The sequence below is a fragment of the Balaenoptera musculus genome, chromosome 4 (genome assembly GCF_009873245.2).
Source record: "Balaenoptera musculus isolate JJ_BM4_2016_0621 chromosome 4, mBalMus1.pri.v3, whole genome shotgun sequence".
NCBI classification, from domain to species: domain Eukaryota; kingdom Metazoa; phylum Chordata; class Mammalia; order Artiodactyla; family Balaenopteridae; genus Balaenoptera; species Balaenoptera musculus.
Window position 1 is genome coordinate 73,654,272 of NC_045788.1, and position 18,999 is coordinate 73,673,270.

At 40.0% G+C, this 18,999-nt stretch overlaps 1 protein-coding gene across 1 annotated transcript in view; it reads right to left on the minus strand.

Moving 5' to 3' along the window:
• IQCG (IQ motif containing G) overlaps nucleotides 1-18,999 on the minus strand; it is a 53,443-nt gene that overhangs the window by 1,513 nt on the left and 32,931 nt on the right. Inside the window, exons 9-10 of the mRNA XM_036850582.1 lie at nucleotides 1,590-1,721; nucleotides 404-505 (exon numbers count right to left, since the gene is read on the minus strand). Of these exons, the coding sequence (XP_036706477.1) occupies nucleotides 404-505; nucleotides 1,590-1,721 (234 nt within the window). The remainder of the gene's footprint in view (nucleotides 1-403; nucleotides 506-1,589; nucleotides 1,722-18,999) is intronic.

Consider the following 18,999-nt stretch of genomic DNA (forward strand, 5'->3'; position numbering starts at 1 on the left):
GAAAACAGCTCTTTATCTGAACCTAGCAGATAGCCTGGACTGACTTACAAATAGGATTTTAAGAAGCAGTAGTATATTAAAAAGAATTCCTTTAAGAGCTATTTTGGTTAGAAATAGTATTCATAAGTTTGACCTCTGGGCACAAGTTCTAGGTTTTGCTTCCACTGCTAACCACCTCTTCCTTCCTGGATTAAAAATTGGGGGCATGTCCTTTTCTCTTAACTCTCTCCCTGCACCATGGACCGTGTGTTGGCAAAGTCCAATTATTAGGCCACGCTTCCTCACAGATTTCCTGTTCCACGTGTGATAATAAACGAGAGCTGCTCTGCACTCCTCAGTGTTTGGCCAGCTACAGAATTGAAAAAGCCCCAAGATGCCAGTTACCAAGGTGCCAGTTTTCTACCTTTAAGCTGCTCTTTAATTCCAAGTGATCCTGTTCTATCTTCTTCCGGGTCTTCTCCTTTTCTATACGATCTTCAATGATGACTTGTTCATATTCCCTTATCTGCAAAAGTAGACATCAATCATATGTTACAGGACTCGCTCACTAAGCTGTGGCCCAGCCAGCCCAGCTTTTTTGTTTTTTATGTTTATGTCTGCACCACATGACTTGTGGGATCTCAGTTTCCCAACCAGGGATTGAACCCCAGCCATGGCAGTGAAAGCCTGGAATTCTAACCACTAGGCCACCAGGGAACTCCCCAGCCCTGTATTTTTAATATAAAACTTTAACTTCCCTGGTGGCACAATTGTTAAGAATCCACCTGCCAATGCAGGGGACACAGGTTCGAGCCCTGGTCGGGGAAGATCTCACATGCTGCGGAGCAACTAAGCCCGTGCGCCACAACTACTGAGCCTGCGCTCTAGAGCCCATGAGCCACAACTACTGAAGCCCGCGTGCCACAACTACTGAAGCCCGTGCGCCTAGAGCCTGTGCTCTGCAACAAGAGAAGCCACCGCAATGAGAAACCTGCACACCACAATGAAGAGTGGCCCCTGCTCGCCGCAACTAGAGAAAGCCCGCGCATAGCAACGAGGACCAACGCAACAAAAAAATAATTAATTAATTAATTTTAAAAATTGCCCTCTCCTTTAAAAAAAAATGAAATACTAACTTGATGTGTGGCTAATGACATCAAAATAATTAATTTTTTAAAACTAATAGAATGTATACCTACAAATAGCAGCCATCTTTTAAAAGAGAAATTTGAGAAGTTCTACATTTATTCAATGATGAAACCATAATCAGAAGCTTTTTATAAATCATCATTTATAAATTATCTCCAGAGGTCATAAAGTAGAAATAAAAACATTATCTAGCTCAAGGGGTTTGGGGAGGGTTAAATAAGTTATATATGTAAAATACTAGAAAAGTGTCCGGGACAGATTAAGCAATATAAAGTGTCGGCTGCTGCTATTATTAATGTCCCCATCAACGAGGACGTCATCATCATCATCAAGAAAGAATCCTAGTGGTTTACAGGCATACCACGTTGTGACCAAAAATAGTATCCCCCAGCTACTGTTGCTTAGCTACCACCCACTCCTCAGTGCTCTGCCTTAACAGTATTAAGACTCTGCTTCCTTACCGTCTTTGCAAGTTCTTGAAGGTGTGCTAAGTCACTGGCCTTAGCAGCTTTGAGAGCATTTAGTTCATTCTGTTTCATTTCTGTGTCCTTATCAAATTTCTCCATCCAGAACTCTAGCTTCTCCTCAAGTTTCTACTTGGAAAAAAACATTAAAATATGGCTCTACCAGACACAAAACAGTATATACTGTATGAAATCATTTATATAAGGTTGAAAAACAAGCACAACTTTTCTATAGTGATAGAAGTCAGAACGATAGTTACTTCTGGGGGGAGGGTTAGTTTATTGATTGGGAATGGGGCAAGAGGGAGACTTCTGGGATGCTGTAAATGTGCTCTATGTCTCTATCCGGATGGTGGTTACAGGGGTGCTTAGCCATATTCATCAAACTATATACTTAATATTTGTGTACTTTGTGTGTGTTATTATCAATTTTAAAACAGGTGGGGGGACTTCCCTGGTTGTCCAGTGGGTAAGACTCTACACTCCCAATGCAGGGGGCCTGGGTTTGATCCCTGGTCAAGGAATTAGATCCCGCATGCATGCCACAACTAAGAAGTTCGCATGCTGCAACTAAAGATCCCGCATGCTGCAACAAAGATCCAGCATGCCGCAAAATAAATAAATATTTAAATATTTTTTAAAATAAATAAATAAATAAAACGGGGGGAAAAGGGCCTTCCACGTGTCTGGATAAGAGAAGTTGCAGTGAAGAGGAAAGGAATAAAGGGTAGGTAGAAATTCTGAAGGATAGGAATGGCATCAGACATCTCTTTGATTGCCAACACTAAATAATAGTCGAGAAGGGTACAATGTTTTCAAAATTCTAAAAGACAATAAATGTGAATCTAAGATTCTATTCCTAGCCAGCCTCACATTCAAATGTGAGGGGAAGAAAGAAATATACCTGGTCTTTCTGAAAGAGTTACTCAAGGATATACTTTATTTTTTTTAATATATTTATTTAAATAATTTATTTGGTTGCGCCAGGTCTTAGTTGCGGCTTGCGGGCTCCTTAGTTGAGGCTCGCCACCTCCTTAGTTGCAGCTCACCGGCTCCTTAGTTGTGGCATGTGAATTCTTAGTTGCGGCATGCGAACTCTTAGTTGCGGCATGCATGTGGGATCTAGTTCCCTGACCAGGGATCAAACCTGGGCCCCCTGCATTGGGAGCACGGAGTCTTATCCACTGCACCACCAGAGAAGTCCCTCAAGGATATACTTTAGCAAAATAAAATGAAAGAGATATGAATAAGAAATAGTAAAATGTATATTTAAGCTATATGTCATAAATTTTTAGTAATAAATCATAATCTGGAACTAAATCCCAAATTAGGCAGTATTGTCTAGTGGAAAGAGCACAGGCTCTGAAGGCAGATTGCCTAGGCTCAACTCCCAACTTTGGCACTCAAACAAGTTTACTCAACTCTCCAAAGCCTCAGTTCTATCATCTGTAAAATAGAAATATATAATGAATGATTTCAACATGGGATGTAGGAGAGGAAGAGAAGAGGTAAGTAAAAGCTTTGCCTTAATAAAGGCAAGTAGATAGAGCTATTGATCAGATTTAATAGAAAGAACAAAGTTAAATGTTTAAGGGTTACCACTGCAAGAAAAGAATGTATGACAAACTCCTGAAGCATGTACCTCAAGAATGAGACATCAAGAGGAGCCTTTAGATGGTACATAAACATGATTTTTTAAAAAATCAATCACAATCCATGATTCTGATTAACTTAGAGCCTGTCCGTTTGCTGCAATCGTGTCTTTAACATCTTTCTAAATCTTAACACTTTCATTTTCTTTTAATCAAAAAAAAAGAGAACAGGCTCCAGGCAGGCAGGAGGAGCTGGCTGAAATGTAATAACATCATCTGATATTTCTTGTACTTCTATTTACATTAATTTATATTTACAGCAAATGATACTGGCTTTCCTTTTATAGCAATAATATTATCTTAACTGAAAATAAATTGATATAGTTGTTTAGGTGAATAACTAACTAGAAAATAGTAGTAATACAGGTGGTATGCAGATATTACAAAACCAGGAAAGTGGTATGCAAATAATTGAAGTTTGCACTAGAAAGCTGGAAATCAAGAAATAAAAATTCTATCAATTCCACTATTGGATGAGAATCTGCCTTCCAAAGCAGGGGACGCGGGCTCGATCCCTGGTTGGGGTACTAAGATCCCACATGTCGCGGGGCAAATAAACCTGCGCACCACAACTACTGAGCCCGCGTGATCTGTAGCTCACGTGCCACAACTAGAGAAGCCCGCACGACACAACAAAGAAGAACCCAGGCGCCACAACAAAGACACAGCACAGCCAAAAAAATAATAAATAAAATAAAATAATGATTAAAAAAAGGAGAGCAACAACTAGAAAGCTTGAAAAGCAGGAAACAAAATAATATGGAAACATTAAGTATAAACAAATGAAAAATTACAATAAAATTAATTGGAGTAAATTCCCCTATCAAAAAAAAAACCTCTCAGATTTTTTAAATCCAACTATGAGCTATTTATAAAAACCACAGTTAATATAATCAAAGGAAAAAGAAAGCAGGTTTGGCAATTAATATCTGGCAAAACAGAACTCAAGCCAAGAATAATTAAATGAGACAAAAAGGGATATTTTAAACTGATAAAAGGCAAGCTTTATTAAGAAGATATTACAGTTATAAACTTTTATATTCTAATTACATATTTTTGGAATATATAAAGAAAAAATTAGAAATGTAAGAAATTGACAGATCCACAATCACCTTAGGAGACTATCACACCTCTCTGAAATTAATAGCTCAGGTAGACCAAAATAAATAACAATATGAAGAATTTGACAGCCAGACTAACAGACAATTCTGCAACTTTGTACCTAACAGAGAAAACATTCTTTTAAAATACCCATGAAATATTCACATAATGTGAGCATATATGAAGCCCAAGTAAGAGCTCTACAAATTCCAATAAGCATAAATCTTATATTTCACATTCCTAGACCATAATGGAAGACAGTAAGAGTGTAAAGGTCAAAGCATTGCTGTGAGCAATAGAAAGACAGCCTACACTCTTTCCTCTCCAACTTTAACTACTTGGACATTTAAAAAACACCCTATTAATACGGGGAGAGGGAAGGGTAAGCTGGGACAAAGTGAGACAGTGGCATGGACATATATACACTACCAAACGTAAAATAGATAGCTAGTGGGAAGCAGCCGCATAACACAGGGAGATCAGCTGGGTGCTCTGTGACCACCTAGAGGGGTGGGATAGGGACGGTGGGAGGGAGGGAGACGCAAGAGGGAAGAGATATGGGGACATATGTATATGTATAACTGATTCACTTTGTTATAAAGCAGAAAGTAACACACCATTGCAAAGCAATTATACTCCAATAAAGATGTTAAAAAAAAAACAACCCTATTAAATAACTAGGGTTAAAAAGGAAATAACAAATAATAATAATAATAACAAAAAAAGGAAATAACAAATTGTAAACTAAAAATTATGATGCCTACAATTTACTTTTAAAGGCCCAAAAAAGGTAAGATGGATTAATGGAGGAAGGATGTACAGACATGTGATAAAGCAAGAATAATAAAATGTGAATGGTAGAATCATAACTAGAAGATGGGCTTTGGGGCATTCACTGTAAAATTCTTTCAACTTTGTGTATATTTGGAAACACTCAAAATGTTAGGGAAAAATAAATTTCAAATTATTTGGAAAGGAATGACAATATAAGCATTATTTTTTAAAACTTCAAACTGTACTCAGAAAAATGTTGGTTTATATGCATTTACAAGAAAATAAGGGACTTCCCTGGTGGCTCAGTGGTTAAGAATCTGCCTGCCAAATGCAGGGGACATGGGTTCAATCTCTGGTCCGGGAAGATCCCATATGTCTCGGAGCAACTAAGCCTGCAAGCCACAACTACTGAGCCCACGTGCCGCAACTACTGAAGCCCATGCGCTGAGAGCCCATGCTCCACAACAAGAGAAGCCACCGCAATGAGAAGCCCGCGCACCACAACGAAGAGTAGCCCCCGCTCACTGCAACTACAGAAAGCCTGTGCTCAGCAACAAAGACCCAACGCAAACAAAAATTTTTTTAAAAGAGAATAATAAAATTTGAAAATAAATGAATTGAGTATTTAAGAAACTAGACAGCGGAGAGAGAAGATGGCGGAAGAGTAAGACGCGGAGATCACCTTCCTTCCCACAGATACAGTAGAAATACATCTACACGTGGAACTGCTCCTACAGAACACCCACTGAACGCTGGCAGAAAACGTCAGACCTCCCAAAAGGCAAGAAACTCCCCCGGTACTTGGGTAGGGCAAAAGAAAAAAGAAATAACAGAGACAAAAGAATAGGGACGGCACCTGCACCAGTGGGAGGGAGCTGTGAAGGAGGAAAGATTTCCACGCACTAGGAGCCCCTTCGCGGGCAGAGACTGCGGGTGGCAGAGGGGGGAAGCTTCGGAGCCACGGAGGAGAGCGCAGCCACAGGGGTGCGGAGGGCAAAGCGGAGAGACTCCCTCACTTCCCGCACGGAGGCTCGGCGCTGACCAGCACTCACCAGCCCGAGAGGCTTGTCTGCTCAGCCGCCGGGGCGGGCGGGGCTGGGAGCTGAGGCTCAGTCGCAGGGAGAGGACTGGGGTTGGCGGCGTGAACACAGCCTGAAGGGGTTAGTGCACCACAGCTAGCCGGGAGGGAGTCTGGGGAAAAAGTCTGCAGCTGCCGAAGAGGCAAGAGACTTTTTCTTCCCTGTTTCCTGGTGCGCGAGGAGAGGGGATTCAGAGCGCCGCCTAAACGAACTTCAGAGACGGGCGCGAGCCGCGGCTAACAGCGCGGATCCCATAGCAACAGGGGCGCAGAGGGAAAAACGGAGAGACTCCCGCACAGAGGCTCGGCGCCGAGCAGCGCTCACCAACCCGAGAGGCTTGTCTGCTCCCCCGCCGGGGCGGGCGGGGCTGGGAGCTGAGGCTCGGTCGCAGGGAGAGGACTGGGGTTGGTGGCGTGAACACAGCCTGAAGGGGTTGGCGCACCACAGCTGGCTGGGAGGGAGACCGGGAAAAAGTCTGCAGCTGCTGAAGAGGCAGGAGACGTTTTCTTGCCTCTTTGTTTCGCGGCGGGCAGGGAGAGGGGATTCAGAGCGCCACCGAAACGAACTCCAGAGACTGGAGCGAGCCGCGGCGGTCAGCGCGGACCCCAGAGACGGGCGTGAGACGCTGGGGCTGCTGCTGCAGCCTCCAGAAAGCCTGTGTGCGAGCACAGGTCACTCTCCGCGCCGCCCCTCCCGGGAGCCCGTGCAGCCCGCCACTGCCAGCGTCCCGTGATCCCGGGACAACATCCCCGGGAGAACGCACTGCGCACCTCAGGCTGCTGCAACGTCACGCCGGCCTCTGACGCCGCAGGCTCGCCCCGCCTCCTCTGTACCCCTCCCTCCCCGCGGCCTGGGTGAGCCAGAGTCCCCGAAGCAGCTGCTCCTTTAACCCCGTCCTGTCTGGGCGGGGAACAGACGCCCTCAGGCGACCTGCACGCAGAGGCGGGTCCAAATCCAAAGCTGATCCCCAGGAGCTGTGCGAACAGAGAAGAGGAGGGGAAATCTCTCCCAGCAGCCTCAGAAGAAGCGGATTAAAACTCCACAAACAACTTGATGTGCCTGCATCTGTTGAATACCTGAATAGACAACGAATCATCCCAAATTCAGGAGGTGGACTTTGGGAGCAGGATATATTAATTTTTCCCCTTTTCCCTTTTTTTTTTGTGAGTGTATATGCATATGCTTCTGGGGGAGATTTTGTCTGTATAGCTTTGCTTTATAATAGCTTTATTTTACTTCACTATATTATAGCTTCTTTCTTTCTTTCTTTTCTTTCTTTCTTTCTTTCTTTCTTTCTTTCTTTCTTTTTTTCTTTCTTTCTTTCTTTCTTTCTTCCTTCCTTCCTTCCTTCCTTCCTTTCCCTCCTTCCTTCCTTCCTTCCTTCCTTCCTTTCTTTCTTTCTTTCTATTTTTTCTCCCTTTTACTGAGCCGTGTGGACGAAAGGCTCTTGGTGCTTCAGCCAGGCATCAGGGCTGTACCTCGGAGGTGGGAGAGCCAACTTCAGGACACTGGTCCACAAGAGACCTCCCAGCTCCACGTAATACCAAACGGCAAAAATCTCTCAGAGATCTCCATCTCAACATCAAGACTCAGCTTCACTCAACGACCAGCAAGCTACAGTGCTGGACACCCTATGCCAAACAACTAGCAAGACAGGAACACAGCCCCATCCATTAGCAGAGAGGCTGCCTAAAATCATAATAAGGCCACAGACACCCCAAAATACACCACCAGACGTGGACGTGCCCACCAGAAAGACAAGATCCAGCCTCATCCACCAGAGCTCAGGCACTAGTTCCCTCCACCAGGAAGCCTACACAACCCACTGAACCAACCTTAGCCACTGGGGACAGATACCAAAAACAACGGGAACTACAAACCTGCAACCTGTGATAAGGAGACCCCAAACACAGTAAGATAAGCAAAATGAGACGACAGAAAAACACACAGCAGATGAAGGAGCAGGGTCAAAACACACTAGACTTAACAAATGAAGAGGAAATAGGTAGTCTACCTGAAAAAGAATTCAGAATAATGATAGTAAGGATGATCCAAAATCTTGGAAATAGAATAGACAAAATGCAAGAAACATTTAACAAGGACGTAGAAGAACTAAAGAGGAATCAAGCAATGATGAAAAACACAATAAATGAAATTAAAAATACTCTAGATGGGATCAATAGCAGAATAACTGAGGCAGAAGAAAGGATAAGTGACCTGGAAGATAAAATGGTGGAAATAACTACTGCAGAGCAGGATAAAGAAAAAAGAATGAAAAGAACTGAGGACAGTCTCAGAGACCTCTGGGACAACATTAAACGCACCAACATTCGAATTATAGGGGTCCCAGAAGAGGAAGAGAAAAAGAAAGGGACTGAGAAAATATTTGAAGAGATTATAGTTGAAAACTTCCCTAATATGGGAAAGGAAATAGTTAATCAAGTCCTGGAAGCACAGAGAGTCCCATACAGGATAAACCCAAGGAGAAACACGCCAAGACACATATTAATCAAACTGTCAAAAATTAAATATAAGGAAAACATATTAAAGGCAGCAAGGGAAAAAAAACAAATAACACACAAGGGAATCCCCATAAGGTTAACATCTGATCTTTCAGCAGAAACTCTGCAAGCCAGAAGGGAGTGGCAGGATATACTTAAAGTGATGAAGGAGAAGAACCTACAACCAAGATTACTCTACCCAGCAAGGATCTCATTTAGATTCGATGGAGAAATTAAAACCTTTACAGACAAGCAAAAGCTGAGAGAGTTCAGCACTACCAAACCAGCTTTACAACAAATGCTAAAGGAACTTCTCTAGGCAAGAAACACAAGAGAAGGAAAACACCTACAATAACAAACCCAAAACATTTAAGAAAATGGGAATAGGAACATACATATCGATAATTACCTTGAATGTAAATGGATTAAATGCTCCCACCAAAAGACACAGGCTGGCTGAATGGATACAAAAACAAGACCCATATATATGCTGTCTACAAGAGACCCACTTCAGACCTAGAGACACATACAGACTGAAAGTGAGGGGATGGAAAAAGATATTCCATGCAAATGGAAATCAAAAGAAAGCTGGAGTAGCAATTCTCATATCAGACAAAATAGACTTTAAAATAAAGACTATTACAAGAGACAAAGAAGGACACTATATAATGATCAAGGGATCGATCCAAGAGGAAGGTATAACAATTGTAAATATTTATGCACCCAACATAGGAGCACCTCAATACATAAGGCAAGTACTAACAGCCATAAAAGGGGAAATCGACAGCAACACAATCATAGTAGGGGACTTTAACACCCCACTTTCACCAATGGACAGATCATCCAAAATGAAAATAAATAAGGAAACACAAGCTTTAAATGATACATTAAACAAGATGGACTTAATTGATATTTATAGGACATTCCACCCAAAAACAACAGAATACACATTTTTCTCAAGTGCTCATGGAACATTCTCCAAGATAGATCATATCTTGGGTCACAAGTCAAGCCTTGGTAAATTTAAGAAAATTGAAATCGTATCAAGTATCTTTTCCGACCACAACGCTATGAGACTAGATATCAATTACAGGAAAAGATCTGTAAAAAATACAAACACATGGAGGCTACACAATACATTACTTAATAATGAAGTGATTACTGAAGAAATCAAAGGGGAAATCAAAAAATACCTAGAAATAAATGACAATGGAGATACGACGACCCAAAACCTATGGGACGCAGCAAAAGCAGTGCTAAGAGGGAAGTTTATAGCAATACAAGCCTACCTCAAGAAACAGGAAACATCTCGAATAAACAACCTAACCTTGCACCTAAAGCAATTAGAGAAAGAAGAACAAAAAAACCCCAAAGCCAGCAGAAGGAAAGAAATTATAAAGATCAGGTCAGAAATAAATGAAAAAGAAATGAAGGAAACAATAGCAAAAATCAATGAAACTAAAAGCTGGTTCTTTGAGAAGATAAACAAAATTGATAAACCATTAGCCAGACTCATCAAGAGAAAAAGGGAGAAGACTCAGATCAATAGAATTAGAAATGAAAAAGGAGAAATAACCACTGACACTGCAGAAATACAAAAGATCATGAGAGATTACTACAAGCAACTCTATGCCAATAAAATGGACAACCTGGAAGAAATGGACAGATTCTTAGAAATGCACAAACTGCCGAGACTGAACCAGGAAGAAATAGAAAATATGAACAGACCAATCACAAGCACTGAAACTGAAACTGTGATTAAAAACCTTCCAACAAACAAAAGCCCAGGACCAGATGGCTTCACAGGTGAATTCTATCAAACATTTAGAGAAGAGCTAACACCTATCCTTCTCAAACTCTTCCAAAATATTGCAGAGGGAGGAACACTCCCAAACTCATTCTACGAGGCCACCATCACCCTGATACCAAAACCAGACAAAGATGTCACAAAGAAAGAAAACTACAGGCCAATATCACTGATGAACATAGATGCAAAAATCCTCAACAAAATACTCGCAAACAGAATCCAACAGCACATTAAAAGGATCATACACCATGATCAAGTGGGGTTTATTCCAGGAATGCAAGGATTCTTCAATATACGCAAATCAATCAATGTGATGCACCATATTAACAAATTGAAGGAGAAAAACCATATGATCATCTCAATAGATGCAGAGAAAGCTTTCGACAAAATTCAACACCCATTTATGATAAAAGCCCTGCAGAAAGTAGGCATAGAGGGAACTTTCCTCAACATAATAAAGGCCATATATGACAAACCCACAGCCAACATTGTCCTCAATGGTGAAAAACTGAAACCATTTCCACTAAGATCAGGAACAAGACAAGGTTGCCCACTCTCACCACTATTATTCAACATAGTTTTGGAAGTGTTAGCCACAGCAATCAGAGAAGACAAAGAAATAAAAGGAATCCAAATCGGAAAAGAAGAAGTAAAGCTGTCACTATTTGCAGATGACATGATACTATACATAGAGAATCCTAAAGATGCTACCAGAAAACTCCTAGAGCTAATCAATGAATTTGGTAAAGTAGCAGGATACAAAATTAATGCACAGAAATCTCTTGCATTTCTATACACTAATGACGAAAAATCTGAAAGTGAAATTAAGAAAACACTCCCGTTTACCATTGCAACAAAAAGAATAAGATATCTAGGAATAAACCTACCTAAGGAGACAAAAGACCTGTATGCAGAAAATTATAAGACACTGATGAAAGAAATTAAAGATGATACAAATAGATGGAGAGATATACCATGTTCCTGGATTGGAAGAATCAACATTGTGAAAATGACTCTACTACCCAAAGCAATCTACAGATTCAATGCAATCCCTATCAAACTACCACTGGCATTTTTCACAGAACTAGAACAAAAAATTTCACAATTTGTATGGAAACACAAAAGACCCCGAATAGCCAAAGCAATCTTGAGAACGAAAAATGGAGCTGGGGGAATCAGGCTCCCTGACTTCAGACTATACTACAAAGCTTCAGTAATCAAGACAGTTTGGTACTGGCACAAAAACAGAAATATAGATCAATGGAACAGGATAGAAAGCCCAGAGATAAACCCACACACATATGGTCACCTTATCTTTGATAAAGGAGGCAAGCATATACAGTGGAGAAAAGACAGCCTCTTCAATAAGTGGTGCTGGGAAAATTGGACAGGTACATGTAAAAGTATGAAATTAGAACACTCCCTGACACCATGCACAAAAATAAACTCCAAATGGATTAAAGACCTAAGTGTAAGGCCAGACACTATCAAACTCTTAGAGGAAAACATAGGCAGAACACTCTATGACATACATCACAGCAAGATTCTTTTTGACCCAGCTCCCAGAGAAATGGAAATAAGAACACAAATAAACAAATGGGACCTAATGAAACTTAAAAGCTTTTGCACAGCAAAGGAAACCATAAACAAGACCAAAAGACAACCATCAGAATGGGAGAAAATATTTGCAAATGAAGCAACTGACAAAGGATTAATCTCCAAGATTTACAAGCAGCTCATGCAGCTCAATAACAAAAAAACGAACAACCCAATCCAAAAATGGGCAGAAGACCTAAATAGACATTTCTCCAAAGAAGATATACAGATGGCCTACAGACACATGAAAGAATGCTCAACATCATTAATCATTAGAGAAATGCAAATCAAAACTACAATGAGATATCATCTCACACCGGTCAGAATGGCCATCATCAAAAAATCTAGAAACAATAAATGCTGGAGAGGGTGTGGAGGAAAGGGAACACTCTTGCACTGTTGGTGGGAATGTAAATTGATACAGCCACTATGGAGAACAGTATGGAGGTTTCTTAAAAAACTACAAATAGAACTACCATACGACCCAGCAATCCCACTACTGGGCATATACCCTGAGAAAACCATAGGTCAAAAAGTGTCATGTACCACAATGTTCATTGCAGCTCTATTTACAATAGCCAGGACCTGGAAGCAACCTAAATGTCCATCGACAGATGAATGGATAAAGAAGATGTGGCACATATATACAATGGAATATTACTCAGCCATAAAAAGAAATGAAATGGAGGTATTTGTAATGAGGTGGATGGAGTTAGAGTCTGTCATACAGAGTGAAGTAAGTCAGAAAGAGAAAAACAAATACAGTATGCTAACACATATATACGGAATCTAAGGAAAAAAAAAAAAAAAGGCCATGAAGAACCTAGTGGCAAGACGGGAATAAAGACACAGACCTACTAGAGAATGGACTTGAGGATATGGGGAGGGGGTGGGGTGAGATGTGACAGGGTAAGAGAGTGTCATGGACATATATACACTACCAAATGTAAAATAGATAGCTAATGGGAAGCAGCCGCATAGCACAGGGAGATCAGCTCGGTGCTTTGTGACCACCTAGAGGGGTGGGATGGGGAGGGTGGGAGGGAGGGAGATGCAAGAGGGAACAGAAATGGGAACATATTGTATATGTATAACTGATTCACTTTGTTATAAAGCAGAAGCTGACACACTATTGTAAGGCAATTATACTTCAATAAAGATGTTTAAAAAAAAAAAAAAAAAGAAACTAGACAAAAATTAGCAAAATAAGCTCAAAGAAAATAATTATACATAATTATAGTAATTATATAATTAAATACTTATAAATAATAATACATGAACATAATTACCCAAAATTAAAGCAAAAACCAATGTGACAGGGAACAAAACAGATTTGCTCAATAAAACCAAAAGATGCTTTTTATGAAGACCATTAAAATGGTCAAACCTTTGACAAAGCTCAGCAAGAAAATGGGAGAGAAGACACAAATTTTTGAAAATAAAGGATGAAAAAGATAACTTCAGAAATAAGAGAAAAATTTAAACAGTAAGAGACTATAGATCACATGTTTATACTAATAAATTTGAAATGAATGTTTTGATGAAATGGATTATTTTCTAGGAAGATATAAGTTACCAAAAATGACTCAAAAAAGAGTTTTTTTTTAAGTAAAGACATCAGTAATCATTTTAAAAAATTGAAAAGGGAGCCAAATATCTCCTTTAAAATGATACTCAGCAAGACTGTTTATGACTGAATTTACCAGTTTCAAGGAACAAATAGTAATCTATTTTGTTCTATTTTTATTTTTTAGGTTTCAGAGTATAAAAAGATGAAAAGCTTCCCAATTCAAACTGTCAAGCTAGCATAGCTGATCACAATACAACAAAGAAGCACCAAAAAATGAATCTATAGGTTAATCTCATTTATGGAATATATAAATACAAAATAAAAATCTACAATTCTGTCTAGTAAAAGAATAATAAATTATGAACAAGTAGGATTTATCCCCCAAATTTAAGATGATTCAACATCAACAAGTCTATTAATGTGTTTTAATTTATTAACATATTAAAAGAGAAAAAGATATCATCTCAATGGATTAAAAAAAACCAATCTTATAAATCTGAATGCTCATTCCCGATTAAGAAGAAAAAAAAAAAAACTTAATATATGACTAAAAGGAAACTTTATTAACTTGATAAGGTTTACCTCCCATAAACCTACAGTGCAAACGTCATACGATCCCCATTTGTGCCAATTATCAAATCACCATCCTCTCAGCTCCAAATCATCCTTCACTGACCCACTTTGTGAAACTTGATGCTTGCAGTAAACATTTGTTTTGCAAGCTGGCAAAATGTGAAGCTTTGTCAGTAGAGGGCGCCAGAGGGACATGACAGAAGAGCTTCTCTCCTTGGTTCCAGTGTGCTTCCTCTTTTGTTCCAGGGGCACAGCTGACTGTGGCATGGGTGTGGGACATTCAGTGGCACTTGTTCACCAAGTCCTGCTGACACAGCAGAAGGATTCTTGCTTGCCAAACAGTCCACAGTTCCCTGCTTGCCAGCTTTACCCAGGGCAACAAAGCAAACATCTGTTTATTCCTTCCTTGCATACTGTCCTTTAGCCCTAGAGTTCTCTTTTATCCCTCCTTTGTAGCCAATTCCTTATTACCAGTTAATGATTCTTTTGTTAAGTGTTCCCTGCTCAAAATACTGATGTGGCTTCTGTCACCTAACTGGACCATAATGATACAGAATTAGTACCAAAAATAGAGTTTGTCTTCCCACCTTCTAAGTCACATGTCTTACTAAGGCATCTAAAATCCTTGCTTCTTCTGTTCATCAGATACAATCACCATAATGCAGTGAACGTAATGCAGTGAACATATGTTTCACTGCCTAATGCAGTGAAACATGATGTTTTGTGGAAAGTCAAAGCAGGCAATATCTCTGCAGACCATAATATGGCAGAGAAAGGAGAAATGACATAGCCCTGATGCGAGACTGTGAGGGTGTACTGTTGGCCCTGCCAGGTAAAAGCAAACTGCTTCTGCAGTTTTTTCGAAACTAGTTTGGAGACAGGGACCTTAGTCAAGTTAATAGCTGCCTACCAAGTACCAGTGGCCGTTGAAGATTTTCTCCAGTAAAGATACTACATCTCGAACAGTAGATGCAATTGGAGTCACCATCTGATTACATTTACATTAGTCCACAGTCACTCTCCAAGATCATTCAACTGCACAGGCCAAACAGCTGAGTTAAACGGGGATGTGACAAGTGTCACTACCTCCACTTTGAAGCCTTTGATGTTGGCACTAATTTCTACAGTTACACCAGTGGTACAGCACTGCTTATGATTTACTATCTTGGTAGGGATGGGAAGTTCCAGAGACTTCTACTAGGCCCTTACTACCATAAAGGCCCTCACTCCATGAATCAGAGAGTCAATGTAGAAATTTTGTCTGTTATCAAGTATGTCTATTCCAATCCTATGTTCAGTAACTGGGGAAAATAACCACAGAGTGTATCCACAGAACAGGTGGGCCCAGAGCAAATCAGACTTAAGTCGCCATCTATCACCTGACCACCATAATCCCCCATTTTGAGGAGGGGCCACAGTGTTGTTTTGAGTCCCTAGGAATTAGCATCAATTCAGAGCCAATGTTTAGTAATCTCAAAAGGTCTGGATATTTCCTTTTTTCCAGTGCATAGTCACTCTAATAAGTAGCCCCAGGTCCCTTGGGTAAGGCTTGGAGGAAGATTCACTTGCATTACTTGCAGCAGTGCTGCAGAGTTCATCCTCAGGGGGACCTGCTCCCTTCAATCAAGGGGCTCTGGGTCTGTGAACTTACTTAGTCTGGAAACTGGATGAGAGGCCTTGACTCTTCACTGTGGTGACTCAAATCAGGTTTTTGGCAACTAGACTTGGACTTTTTTTCTGTTATATAGATCAAGTAATGCTTTATCAGGCTGCCCATCAATTTTGTTCCTAGAGATACCACAATTAATTAGTCATCGCCAAACATCCTTGTGGGCAAAGGCTTTCTAATTACCAGTACCTCTCTGCTGCCCTCCATGGCAATCGTGTCCACCTTCGCTTTGGTAGTTAAGTGCTGCCACATGTCCTCTGGCACTCCATGAGTCCATCATCCCCACCAGGTGTTCCCATTCTAAGTTGCAGGGTCCTGTTCTTTCCCAAGGAACCCTAACTTGCACATGAGAAACTTGGCATGACTATGAATTCATGTGTAATAGTGTTATACTCCACCTTCCTTGGTCTAACACCCTTAGAATCCATTCCCATACATATCCCCTGGGTTTCCGTCAGTATGTATCAGTAAAGTCTTGTAATTCTTTTGGAGTGTAAGCTATTTCCTTCTGAGTTATAGTTATCTGAGTTATCTATCAACCTGGAATCTGCTGAGATTTGACCCTAGTGATGGATCCAGGGACAAAAGGGGTGATTGCAGTAGGTCTTGAGAATGAGCATCCCTTTTCAAGGCATCTGCCTCAGATGAAGTTATTATCACAGGGTTTTCAGGGAAAGGAAGACTAATCTCAGACATAGGAGGGCAGGCTACTTCCACTGGCAAGAGAGGCTTACAGTGACTTGGGGGTTCAAGTCAATTACATAAATTACATAAATTACATAAATTGTCAATTACATAAATCTGAGTCCAACCAGGTGTTCCCATTCTAAGTTGCAGGGTCTTATTCTTTCCCAAGGAACCCTAGCTTGCACATGAGAAACTTGGCATGACTATGAATTCATGTGTAATACTGACTGAAACATCATTAAAACCAAGAATAGAAAAACGGTGCCACATTATTATTACAACTACTACTAAACATTACACTTGCCATTCTATCTGTACAATAAGCCACAAAATGGAAATAGACATATAAATAATGAAAGGGAAAATATAAAATTGTTATTATCTACAGTCAGTAAGATTTTCTACCTAGAATATCCAAATGAATCAACTGAAAAACATTAAAACTAATATGAGAGGACATAAGGAACCTAGAACAATATTACAAAAATGAATAGCATTTCCATATACCATGCACTTAGAGACATGTCCACTGACAGAAGGATGGTTACCTAAATTTTGGTATAACCCCCTCATGGCATATTATATAGCAACTGTACTGCCTTACAAAACATTAAAGACAGGGACTTCCCTGGTGGTACAGTGGTTAAGAATCTGCCTGCCAATGCAAGGGACACAGGTTCGAGCCCTGGCCGGGGAAGATCCCACATGCTGCAGAGCAACTAAGCCCGTGCGCCACAACTACTGAGCCTGAGGTCTAGAGCCTGCGAGCCACAACTACTGAGCCCACGTGCCACAACTACTGAATGCCTAGAGCCTGTGCTCCGCAACAAGAGAAGCCACCGCAATGAGAAGCCCGTGCACCGCAACGAACAGTAGCCCCCATTCGCCGTAACTAGAGAAAGCCCGTGCGCAGCAATGAAGACCCAACACAGCCAAAAACAAATAAATAAATTTATAAAAAAAAAAGAAAACATTAAAGACAAAGTAAATTCTTTTAAAAAACTGAGTCTGGAAAAACATATATAGTATGATCCCATTTATGTCAAAAACAAATATAAATAAATACTAAAAACAAGTAAGTATTTAGGTACATACACAAATATGTACATGAAAGGAAAAGAATATGGAAGAAATCTTTGGAAAGGGGAGTGATTGAGAAAGCTTTCGCTTTTTGAAAATCTATATATTTCTGTACTGTTTCCAATTTTTCATTAAAAAGTATTTATGTATCACTTGTGTTATTAGGCTGAAGGTGTGAGGAACACTAACTTCATGCATCCAACATCCATTTATCCACCCACTCATCTGATTGTTACCAAACACCTGCTATACTTCTAACATTTGAAACAGGTAACATGATACATAATCCTGAAATTACAGGGGTACAGGTTCTAATAACCTACTGATATGTTTTTCAGTAAAGGCCTGTGAGATAGCATCTAGAAATTATTTTCTTTAACCACAGATTTAGAATTATTTGCTGAAAATTCATCCCCTTTCTCAAAGGCAAGCTATATCATGAGTAAGCTGGAAATTTTTTCCTTATTCATCCAACAGGAATATTTTGAAAGGTTCCATTCAGCTTGGTTTGTTATTAGTATTGGAAATACTAATTAAAACCATTCAGTCACATATAATTCACACAAGAAGAAATAAAATGAGTAAATAAATACATGGAAAAATGGTTAATTCTATTAGTAAGCAAAAAATGCAAAATAAGACAATTCATTAAATTAGTAGACTTTAAAAAATATCTAAAACATTGCAGTACCCTGTCTGACAGGACCAAAGATGGATGGAGTGATAGAATTAAGGAATGTTAAGCCCTGTGTCATAAAGCAGACCAGTGCCTTTGTAGGAGTGAAAATGCACACTTATAAGCCCCTAATGGATCGTCCTAAATGCCAAGGATTAGAATCCCGGATCCAGCATTTTGTACGTAGGGGATGCACGGAGCACCCACATTTATTCCCTGAGGAAGAAACAAAAGCCAAAAGGGACTGTAATGACACGCTAGAGGAAGAAAATACTATTTTGGAGAAACCAACAAAGACAGTTTGTGTTGATACAGAAATTAAAAGCATCGTTTAACCACAGAAAACTCACCAAGATCTAGGAGGCAACAAAAGACCATTAGGCTAAAGAAGTTCTTGCTTGAATAAGAAAGAATTTAAACATTCTTTCATTCCTGTCCAAAAGAATTAGAGATGGAAGAAGCAAAAAGCAATTTTAAAATGGACATATATTTACATACACCTGGAAGACTGTGCCTTGTGTTCAAATTCATTAAAGCCAGATTCTGCAAGTAAAAAAAAAAAAAAAAAAAATCGAAAACAGCTAGTTCTATTGAGGATACCTTGAAATTAGTGCTTGCATAAATTGCTGATGTCAGTGTAAA